The sequence below is a fragment of the Vombatus ursinus genome, unplaced genomic scaffold (genome assembly GCF_900497805.2).
Source record: "Vombatus ursinus unplaced genomic scaffold, bare-nosed wombat genome assembly UNPS02004312.1, whole genome shotgun sequence".
In the NCBI taxonomy this organism is placed as follows: domain Eukaryota; kingdom Metazoa; phylum Chordata; class Mammalia; order Diprotodontia; family Vombatidae; genus Vombatus; species Vombatus ursinus.
Window position 1 is genome coordinate 124606 of NW_020944090.1, and position 12119 is coordinate 136724.

The 12119-nt window shown below is 38.1% G+C and overlaps 1 protein-coding gene across 4 annotated transcripts in view; it reads left to right on the forward strand.

Annotated features, from left to right (window-relative positions):
- Positions 1-12119, forward strand: part of IL1RL2 (interleukin 1 receptor like 2) — a 71501-nt gene that overhangs the window by 30602 nt on the left and 28780 nt on the right. For 2 of the 4 annotated variants that reach the window (XM_027835310.1, XM_027835314.1), the window contains 2 exons: positions 8635-8796; positions 10440-10871. In XM_027835310.1, the coding sequence (XP_027691111.1) occupies positions 8635-8796; positions 10440-10789 (512 nt within the window). In that variant the 3' untranslated portion in view covers positions 10790-10871. Of the gene's footprint in view, positions 1-8634; positions 8797-10439; positions 10872-12119 lie in introns of those variants that run through there. The other 2 variants (XM_027835322.1, XM_027835319.1) reach the window with 1 other exon arrangement.

Genomic DNA, 12119 nt, shown 5'->3' on the forward strand with positions numbered 1-12119 from the left:
CTGTCAAAGGCAGGCCTTGAACCAAGGTCATCTTGGTTCTGAGGCAGCTCTACCAAATATGGCATAATTAGTAATTGGATCATCCATCAATGTATCCATTTAACCATTCTCCATCTCAGTAGAAGGCAAAGGCAATTAGGTGTCACAGTGGATAGGGTCTTGGAGCCATGAGGTTGTTGTTCATTTGTTTAGTTGTGTCCAACTCTTGGTAAGCCCATGGACCATTGCACAGCAGGCCCTTCTATCCTCCACTATCTCCCAAAGTCTGTCCGAGGTCATGTTGACACTATCCATGACAGTATCTATCCATTGCATCCTCTGCTGTCTCCTTTTTCTTTTGCCTTCAATCTTTTCCAGTATCAGAACCTCTTCCAATGAGTCCTGTCTTCTCATTATATGGTCAAAGTAGTTAAGCTTCAGTTTCAATATTTGTCCTTCCAATGAGTAGTCTGAATTAATTTCTTTAAATATTGAATGGTTTGATCTCCTTGCTATCCAAGGGACTCTCAAAAGTCTTCCCTACCACCATAATTCAAAAGCATCTATTCTGTGGTGCTCAGCTTTCCTTATAGTCCAACTCTCACAGCCATAGACTTGAGTTCAAATCTGAACTCAGACATTAGCTCTCAGTGTGATTGTAGGCAAGTTATTTAACCTGTGTTTGCCTCAGTTTCCTCAACTGTAAAATGGAGATAACAGCACCTACCCCACAGAGTTATATTTAGAACAGTTCCTGGCACATAGTAGGTGCTATAGAAATGCTTATTCCTTCCCTTCTCCCTAAGTAGATATACTTGGATAAGCCTTTTCCCTTGACTAAATGACATGCTTGACTCAACTATTTTACTAGTGAGACTCAGAGCAATGTGATTTACCAAAGGCCTTTATTTCTTTAAATCTTCAATCCCATTACTTTTTCACCTCTTCCTTTTTCCCTACCACTCGCTTTTCTCCTCTTTCTTCCTCGTGGTCTTTGAGCCTTTTGAGCTATGGAGATAATAGAGGGTGCCATATGAGAAAGGGAATTAGGTTAGCTATCTTCAGTATAATTTGAGTTGGGAATACTGGTCTAGAGCAGTAGAGACAAACTAAAATAGAAATGAAGGCAGCTAAACCCTACATGAGGCAGGTAGGTATGCAGTGAATAGAGTGCTGGTCCTGGAGTCAGGAAGATTTATCTTTCTAAGTTCAAATCTGGCCTCTGACACTTACTAGTTGTGGGATCCTGGGCAAGTCATTTAACCCTGTTTGCCTCAGTTTCCTCATCTGTAAAATGAACTTGTGAAGGAAATGGCAAACTACTCCAATATCTTTGCCAAGAAAACCCGAAAAGGGGGTCACAAAGAGTCAGAAACTGAAAATGACTTAAGAACAAGAAACCCTCCATAAGGATCCCTGCAGGCTGCATGTTAACTTAGAAAATCACACATTAACATGTATTTTCATTTATTTTGTTAAATATTTCCCAATTACATTAATCCAGTTCCTGCTTCTCTCTGTGGTGCAGAGCATTAGCATTTCGACTCCTCTGGTCCAGAGGATTATATTGAAGAAGAATGGAAAGGAAACCTCCTGAGTACTTAGCTATATTTCAGAAAAATCAGTGTTAGCCTATTGCAAGAGTGTGCTAGAATCAGCTCATGAAAGTTGATTGTTAAATTTTAAGTGTGATCATTTATACCTTGGAAATCAGCAAATTACAAATTAGAGCTTGATTTATTTTGTTGATTTCTAGACCTAAGAAAATTATAGAGAAAATCTTAATTTAAGGCAGATAAAACTTAGTTTTCTGTACTTTTTTTTTTCCTGAAGAGCTGGTTTTTAAACTTTTACTAGTATACTTCTGCCTATGGGGCACTAAAGACTCAGTTTATGTTTAGTAAGCCCAGAAGCAAAAATTATGTAATTGGGTCCCAGAAGGAGCCTAACTCCTTACTTAAGGCTTAGCTACAGTAAGTCATTTACTAGGCTTCAGCTTTGTTATTGTTCAGTCGTGTCCGACTCTTTGTGACTCCATTTGGGATTTTCTTGGCTACGATACTGGAGTGATTTGCCATTTCCTTCTCCAGCTCATTTTACAGAGAGGAAACTGAGGCAAACAGAGTTAAGTGACTTGCCCAGGGTCAGACAGCTAGTAAGTGTCTGAGGCCAGATTTGAACTCAGGAAGAGGAGTCTGCTTGACTCCAGGCCCTGCACTCCATCCACTGCACTACCTAGCTGCTCTAGGCTTCAGTTTTCTCACCTAGAAAATGAAGTGGTTGGACTTAATGACCTATAAAGTTCCTGCCAGCTCCAAACCTGTAATCCTATAACAATCTTATCCTTTGATGTTTGTAAAATAAAGCAGATCTTCAGTAGTTTCCTTTTGAGGAACTACCAGTGGTTAAGGGAGTATTTAGTCCACTTTTTATATATATGGAAAGATAAAAGGAAGTAATTAGCAATGGCCCCTCTTATCCTAATTCCTGTAGGGTTTTATATTTAAATGTTTTGTTATATGAAACTTGAGAGGTCACTGGGAAATTTCTGCAAATATCCGTGATTAAGTTAACAGATCTTGGAGTAAATAGAACCCAAAGGTGCTGCCTCCATCTCTCTGCACCAGCCTCTATCTCCTCATATAATTTCTGGGCCTCATAACTACAGACGCTGCTTAGATAATAGTTATAACTAGGATTAATCTTCATCATAATTTCTTTCATTTTGAGCGTCTCTCACTTTTTCATTCTTATTTTATTGTAAAAGTAAAAATTTAACTTGTCACTGCCAAAGAATAGATCAGAAAGGCTGAAAGTTTCAGTGAAACCCCAATGATTTGCTTTAATTGAGCAGAGAGGTCAGATTTAATTTAAAAAAAAAAAGATTTCATGACTTATAGAACACAAATTAAAACTCAATACTTTTTAGTACTAAGAGTCATACCTTTTTTTAATATGAAAAAGGGGCAAAGGAGCTAGATACCTAGAAAATTTTGTTATGTAATTAAGAAGTAGAAAAGAATAATTTATGAGTACATTCTTCATTTATTTGTAGAATCTGTTGTTGTAGTGATCCTTCAATTGCTTAAAAAGAATTTCTTAGCCTTTTCCCTTTAGATTACCTTCTTTCTGCTCTGCTATATCTTCTATGTATGCAGATATTTAATTCATTTGTCTTCCCCATTAGTAAGAGGGCTCCTTGAGGTCAGAGACTGTTTTTGCATTTCTTTGTATCCCAAGCTCTTACACACCCCATCTGACACAGAATAGAATGGGGATAGAGACTGAACCCATAATGTCATTGGCATAGGGAACTCCCAGGTGAGGAAATTACCTCTGTCTATGTAGATCAGCACTTTCTCTTCAGTTTAGTGTCTTAGAGAGTTGCCTAGAGAGCAAGGAGACTTGCCCAGGGTGACAGTCAGTATATGTCAGAGGTAGGCCTTGAACCCAGGCCTTCCTAGCTTCTAGGCTGGCTTTTTAATGCACTAAACAATGCTATCTTAATAAACACATGTTTATTCTCTAGTTGACTGTCACCCTAAAATGGACTAACCACCCCATCCCTGCCCCACCACACTCTGGCCTCTTCCAACCCTTAGCTCTTAGTTCCTTCTCCCTGAGCCATGGAGAGTCACAGAGAAAGGTTGTGAAGCACCGATAAGGGCTATCTGTAGAAAATTTGCTTTGGGAAACACTAGTCTGGAGGATTAAATGGAAGAGGAGTGGAAAAGGAAATTGTCTAATCCTATTAATTTGAGTAGGATGCTGTGTTTTCGTGAAAGCTATGGAATCATTCAATCATAGATTTCAAACTGGAAGAGACCTTAGAAATCTTTCCAATTAACCTTTTCATTTTAAACATGAGGAAAAGGGAAGCCCCAGAGACCTAAAGTTTCTTTGCTCATGTTCTCCCAGGTCCCATAGGTAGAGCCATGATTTAAACCCTGGTTTTCTGATTTCAACACTTTTTTTCCATTGTACTATGAGGGAAACATTAGCTTAGTATGTCTGAATTATTGCAAATTCAAAACTAGTGATGTTTGATTTAATGAGGTTTTGTTATTTGGGCAGAAACTTGACATATGCTGTTTTATCAACCAATAAGCATTTATTAAGCCAACCATGTTCTAGACAGTGGGGGTGGTAAGACAAAAGTGAAATATGAAAGATTACATGCAGGTTTGTGGATCTTTGTAAAGCACTTCGCAAACCTTAAAGCACTGTATAAAAGCTAGATGTTGTTGTTGTTGTTTGTCGTTGTAATGAAATTTGCAGAGACTACTTACCAGCCAGTGCCGAGCTCAAGTTCTGAACTGCTACAACAGACATGTTCTGTGATTAGATCTCCTTGACATCAGTTGTTGAAGAAGGGAAAAACTCAATCCATTGGTTAGCATGCCCGTTTTTAAAAGCTGAGCTGATCAGTTGTTTTGTCATGACAGCCCATGTGGTAATTCAGTGAACTTTGTTCAGTGGAATTTAATCATTTCCTCCCACTACATTGGACTCAAGGATAGTGAATGCAAAGGTGACTCATTTGTGTTTTGCAAAGGAGCATATGTCAGAAACTTGGCAATAGAAGTCAGGTTTTGCAGATGGGAGAAAGAGGGTGTGGAGGTGGCACCTCCTTCAAATCAGTATGATTCTAATAGTTTAGAGCAGGGGTGGGGTTTAGGGTGTCATTCAAGCACATTCCTCTCCCCCACACCCCCCCACACACTTTTATATGATTCTACTCTATGTTCAGATTGGGCTACATGCAAAAGGCAATGGGAGTTCAGTTTTGAGATGATTTCCTAATACCATGATTAAGAAAGTTGCTTCGATAATTCAGGGACCAGGATAATATAGTACAGAAGTTCTTAACCTGGAGTACACAGACCACCTAAAAGGTCTGTGACTAGATTCTAGGGGCTCATAACGTCAGATAGGAAAAAAAAAAAGTTGAGTCTTTATTTTCACTAACTTCTAAGTGAAATTTAGCATTTCCTTCAGTTATGAATTAAAAAAAAAACCATTATTCTAAAAAGAGGTCTGTAGACTTCACCAGACTGCCAAAGATGTCCATGCCACACAAAAACAATTAAGAACCCCTTCCATAGTAGAACTTTTCTGGAGGCACCTAAAGTTTGACTTTTGCAGGAAACAATTGTTTTCAGCTCAAGGATATAACCAAGTCAATAAGCACTCATTAATTAATAATTGTGTGCTGGGGCAGTTAGATTGCATAGTGGATAGAGCACCAGGCCTGGAGTCAGAAAGACTCACTTTCTGAGTTCAGATCTGGCTGTGTGACCCTGGGCAAGTCACTTAACCTTGTTGGCATCAGTTCCTCATCTGTAAAATGCACTGGAGAAAGAAATGGCAAAAACACTTCAGTATCTCTACCAAGAAAACCCCAAAGAGGGTCATGAAGAATTGGATACAGCTGAAAAATGACTGTGTCAACACTATGCTAAGTACTGGGCATAATTAAGACTGTCCCTGCCCTCAAGAAGCTTACATTCTAATGGGAGAAGACAACATATAAAAGTGAGCTGAATGGGGGCAAAGAAAGTAGTGATAATCATAGTATTAATATGCTATAATTAATACTCCAGATGATATGTAAAATATCCCCTTTAAAATCTTAAAATTTATTTCATTTGTTTAGAGAATGCTTAGTAATAAAGAGGAGCCTTCTGAAGACAGATGAGTAATAAGAGGAAATAGTGCTGTCTTTTGAAGTATTTACATTGTACAGATAAGTCAGAGTTTGTAGTGCTAACAATAGTTGCATTTATGCAGCTTGGTTTAATTAAGAGTAAGTATTGCCATGGCTATTGGAAACCATGAGCTCTGACTTCTTTTTCTGTTAAGTCATAGATATATTTTGAGTTCTTTTGATATAGATAAACAGATAAATACATACATATGGATATGTATCTATACATATATTTTATATGTAATTCATTTCACGGAGATATATTGAAGTTAAGATCCCTATGTCTCCACAAAAGTCCCAGTTAGGTGCTTGGTCATGACTTACAAATGACACTGGATGTTCAAAAGCTGTGCCAGAAAAATATAGTAACAATAGTTAGCATTTATATAACACCTGCTATGTGCCAGGCACTGTGCTAAGTGCTTTACAAATATTATCTTATTTGATCCTCGCAGGAACCCTGGGAAGTAGTGCTATTATTATCTCCATTTTACAGTTGAGCAAACCTATTTTAAATGCTCAGGAATACTGTGAGAAGAAACAGAGCAGCAGCCAAAGGAGAGTGTAGTATTTCTGTATCCAAGAGAGGAGACAATATTTAATAGAAGGGAATCATCAACAGTGTCAGATTATTTAGAGATGTCAAGGAGGACGAGGACCAAAGGACATTGAATGTAGCAATTAGGACGTCACAAGTATCTTTTGAGAGATTTCAAAAAAGAGTCCAAGCAAAATCCAGAATGCCAATGTTAGAGGAGGAAGTATATCTTGAGGAAGTAGAACCATCAAGTATAGAAAATTCAACATGCTACCTTTATGTAGTTATATTTTTATGTCTATGCCCAGTTTCCTCCACTAGGTTCTAAACATTCTAAACCACAGAAAGAATATTGATTGGATTGAGACTTGGCGAAGCTGGGTTCAAATCTCAGCCCTGCCACTTATTATCTGTGTGACTTTGGGCAAGTCACTAAAACTACCGACCTAAGATTCCTCATCTGTAAAATGAGGAGGTGGGACCAGATCTCCTCCCAGGTCTTGTGCATGGGGGCCATTATAATTATCTTCAAGCATTTGAAGGGTTGACCCATAGGAGAAAGATTAGACTTGCTCTGCTTGGTCTTAGAAAGCAGAATCAGGAGTAGTGGATAGAAGAAACACATTTCGGCTCCCTGACAATTAAAGCTGCCTTAATGTGGAATTAGGACCGCTAGGTGGCACAATAAATAGAGCACTGGTCTTGGAATCAGGAAGACTCCTTTTCCTGAGTTCTGGCCTCAGACACTTACTAGCTGTGTGACCCTGTTGGCTTCAGTTCCTCATCTGTAAAATGAGCTGGAGAAGGAAATGGCAAACCACTCTAGTATCTTTGCCAAGAAAACCCCAAATGGGGTCACAAAGAGTCAGACACAACTAGAAGAAAAATGACTAAAGTGGAATGGGCTACTTCAGGGTTCTCTCTCAAAAGATATCTTGAAGGAGAAGCTAGGTGATGATTTGTTGGTTGATCCTGAGATTCTTCTTTAAGTATAGGTTGAATTAGATAGATGTTGAGATTCTTTTTGACTCTAAAATACTGGGATTTGGTGATTCTAGTTGTGAGAATTATAGAGCAGTGAACATGGATCAGAGAACTTAGTGCATGTCAGGCTGAGCTATTCATTCTGAACCCCTCTTCCAATCACCATATCTGATATATGTATCTAGGCTACAAAGAGTCAACTTGGAATAGTGGAAAGAGAGCCAACCTAGCAGTCAGGAGGACCTGGATTCAAGATCCACTCCTGACGCTTACTGTTTATATGACCCTACGCAAGACACAATCTCTCAGTGCCTCCCAAAACTATTTCAGGCAAAATTAGAGACCAGGTACTGGTCTGCATTGGTAGAAGGAGTTACCTCATTGAGAGTTTACTATACGCACGAAATCACAGGTCTGATCCAAATTAACAACAACAAAACTTCAGTTAGGCAGCTGATAATTCAGCTCTACCATCTTATTGTGTTTCATTGTTCTCTGACTTTTTGAACTAAATTTGTAGCTAAAAGACTTCTCACTGAGTCTGTCCAAGCACTCAAAACCATGGCTTAAACCTGAGGTATTAGTAGCACATACACCGTATCTCCATCCTTATTCTTTCTGAAATATAGCATAATAGGAACGTGGGGTGCTGAAAAACAAGTTCTGCTTTAAAGTCAAATAGAAATGATGTATCTCATAGGCTAGTTTGGTAAGAACATCAAGGGTTCATCATCTCCAGAGGTTGACTGAGAGGTGATTGACATGCAACAACTCATGAAAATGGTCTATAAAGACATAAAGGGTTGTCATCTACCATTATCCCATAGTAGATCATAGCTCTAGAACTGGAGACACCTCACAGTCGATCTAGTTGAACCTTTTCATTTTATCGATGCAGAAACTGATGTCCAGGGAAGTTAAATATGTTTCACTGGATGGACTGTTCCCATGGATGAAATCATGGACCTCAAAGCATTAAATATCATGGACAATAAAAAGAATGCCATCTTGACTGCAGGGTTAATACATTTCCTGTCTATTTTCTTTCTATTAGTGCGTCTCAAAGGACTGACAAGTTTCAATTGAGTATCATACAGAGGATAATGAAAATTTTTCTTCTGATGAGTCTCATCTTTGGTATAGGAGAAAATATTTATAATCCAAGTTCGAAGACTTCCATCAATTAATTGATCAATCTTGGGCAAGAAGCTCCCCCTCTCTAGCTCTTAAAATAATCATATTGGCTTTAATAATCCCTAAAATCCCTCCTGACTCTAAAGGTTTATGAATCATTCTTTCTCCTTCCTCTACTCCAACTTCCCTTTGAAGTTGGTGAATTAAACTAAAAAATCATAATGATGCAACATTTTTACTATGTCCTTTACTAAAAGAAGAGATGCTATGAATGTGTCCATTTGATTTTCAGATGGCAAGCTCTATGATGCTTATGTTTTGTATCCAAAACCTAAAATTGAAAGCCAGAACCAAGAAATGAATATTTTGGTACTGAAGATCCTACCTGAAGTCTTGGAGAGACAGTGTGGATACAGGCTGTTTATATTTGGAAGGGATGACTTACCAGGACAAGGTATGTCTGAAATGATTTAATCAAAGAACCCCTCCTGCCTATTTTTTCTAAAGAGTGTTTTCCCTTCATTGCCTTTACACAATGTATTGACTCTACTTCCATTCTCCTTGAAACTTGAGAAAGTTCATAGACCACAGCATCTAGTTGAGATGAAGTCTGGGTTTGATTCCAACCTCATGTTAAGATCATTCTGAAAACATGCAACTTTGAGTTTCAGGGCTTCCTTGTGGAAGTAATGTGAATCTAGTTTTGGAGGTGAGGACTGGATTAACCAGGAAAACTTATGAAAAAGAAAATGGTGACCATTTGTCTTGTTGTGTTTACCGGCATATATATACATACATACATACATACATATATGTATATAGCTACAACATATGCCAGAATTGGTGTGGTATAGTGGAAAGTGAATTGGTTCTGGAGCTATTTAGGTCCATAGTTGAAATCCTATCCCTGATGTTTGTTCATTGTGTGGCCTTGGGCAAGTCGGGGCCTCAGTTTCCTCATCTGTAAAATGGTGGGATTAGAAAAAAATGGCCTCTGAGGTACCTTCCAATTCTTGATCCATAATCCTATGAATCGGTTCAGGTTACAGTTTAGATATTCAAAGTTGATTCCTGTTTTGAAGTAGTGTTGCAAACAGGTTAACATGTATGACTCATCCTCTAATCTCCTTACAGTTTTTTCTCCCTTAACCCCACGCTTTCCCATGGAGACTATTCTACTCAAATGACTGAAAATACTTTTACTTTCATAGTCAGATGTAACAGATGTTCTCATTCATTTTTGATTAGTGAGTATTGGCCACTTCCAGGTTTTTGTTAAAATATGCTTAGGTTTTCTTTGGTATCCCATTCATACTGTGGAATTTTATTGTGGATGTCAAGGTCAACAGAAAGTGCTTTAAACTGTGAAATCGTTTTCCCCAAAGAGATAGGAATTAAACCAAGTGTTTATCCCTTGCCTCATTAGCAAACTTGCATAATCATCATGCATTTGCAAACCATGTGGATGTTTCTATTTTATTAGTGTCACAGTAAGAAGTAATTATAAAGCAAGAAGCTTCTGAGTTGAGAGATTTTAGGAGCAGGTTTTCTTTTGTTTTTCAAAATTTTCAAATATGTATCTATCCCTACCTCTGCCTCATAATGTCCTTCAGGGAAAGACTTATGAATTGTCTCTGTATCCTCAGAGCCTCATGTGTAATAGGCATTCAATAAATATTTGTTGAATTAATTAAGAATACTTCAAAGGTCAATTAATGTAGTAGATTTTTTGATCCATAAGGCCAAAGCAAATAGAGATAGAAGATGAAAAATTTCATTTCAAAGTAAAATTATAATATCTTCTTGCAATTATTTGGATTTCCTCGCACAGGAGGTCTTTAAGAAGAAATTGGATACGATGTTTTAGGCAGGATTCATATTTAGGTACAGGTTGGACTAGTTGACTTACAACATCCCTTCCAGCCCTGAGATGGATTTCACACTTTATTACAAATGGATTATAAGTGCCAGTCATTTGGACTTCCTTCTCAGACTTGATATCAATCCACTCGGTAGAATTGCAAGCAGAAAAAGACAGGCAGTATCTTTTAGTTGAAAGATTCCAAGTATCCACTTAACTTCTTCCATTATTTTCAGCTGTGGTCAATGTTATTGATGAAAATATTAAGCTAAGCAGAAGACTGATAATCATTTTGGTCTCAGAATCTTCAAGTTATGGTCTATTAAAGAACATGTCTGAAGAACAGATCACTATCTACAATGCCCTCATCCACGATGGAATGAAAGTCATTCTCATTGAATTGGAGAAAATCCTGGATTATACAGACATGCCAGAATCAATTAAATACCTTAAGCAGAAATATGGGGTGTTGCAATGGAGAGGGGGCTACACAGAGGGATTACAGTCTGCAAAGACAAAGTTCTGGAAAAATGTAAGATACCATATGCCTCCTAAACAGTACCCATCTTCACTAGACAGCTACTGACATCAGCACCCTGCAACTACTCTGTGAACCCGAAGGAAATAAATATTGGGCTCTAGGCTGAGTGATATACAGCCTACTTCTATGACTTTGTTGTTCAGTGGTGACCATGTGCCATCAAAGTTTGGAACTGAAAAAAGTATTTCATCTGGGCCTACCTGCCCCACAGATAGCTCCCTTATAGGTTTGCTAGGGTGGGGACCAAAGATTCATCATAGTCACTCCTATGGATTTTTATGATGTCTCAAATGTTCCAGTTAGAGGTTGGATGATTTGCTTGAGGATATACAAGTGATAGATGTCCAAGGTGGGATTTGAAAACATGTTTTATGTGATTTTACATGTATAATTGATATCATATTGCTTGCCTCCTCAGTGCATGGGACAAAAATGGGAGGAAAGGAGAGAATTCAGAGCTCAAAAAAATTTTTTTTAATTTAGTATTAAAGAAAAAAAGGTAGTTCCAGTTAAAAGACAAATGGATTACCCTGGGAGAGATAACACAGTTCACTAGTACCCACTGCACAAATTAACAGAATTTACTTGTCTGATTATATGTCTCCGACTAAAACTTCCTGATGGAATAGAAACTACAAGTTTGGAGTAAGAAGTTGAAAGGAAAAAAAACCTGGAATGTGGGATAGATGACACAGGAGTTGTCTCCCTGATAATGTGGTCTCTGAGCTGCCAGTATGATACCATCTGGATACTGGGTGTCTAGCAAGGAAGAATACTGGCTGGAGGAGAGGTTGGGGTTTAGAGCACCACATTTTGCCTGCTTTGTATGTTTCAGTAAGTCATTTATTGAACTGTTCTGACGTGCCTTAATTTGAGTCTGATCCTTTTGCCTAATGCTTTAGCTAATCTGGTTTTATTCGAATTAACAGCAGGAATGAATATAAAGAGAATCTTGAACTGTTAGAGCAGGAAGGAGTCTTAAAGATGATCTAGGCTGGTGTTCCTCATACTCTTCTTTGGAGTCCTGGAGTTCCTGGGAAGATATCTGAGACATTCTACAAATAAAATTGTAGCTATGACAGACAGTAATAAGAAGGAACTGTGAAGTATTAGATAATTTGTTGGGTTTGTCTTCTCTAATTTTTAGGGAGGAGGAGGGTTCATAGGATAGTATGCATGACAGGGAATCAGGAAGACCTGGGTTCAGATCCTGTCTCTGAGACATACTCAGTATGTGACTATGGCCAGATCACTTAACTTCTCAATGTTCAAAGGTAGATTTCAAGGACTAAGTTACCAATATGAATCAGTAGGGAAAAGGGGTAAAAGGGAATCTAAACTGAGAGTTCCCTACACTGATGAAATCACAGGTTTG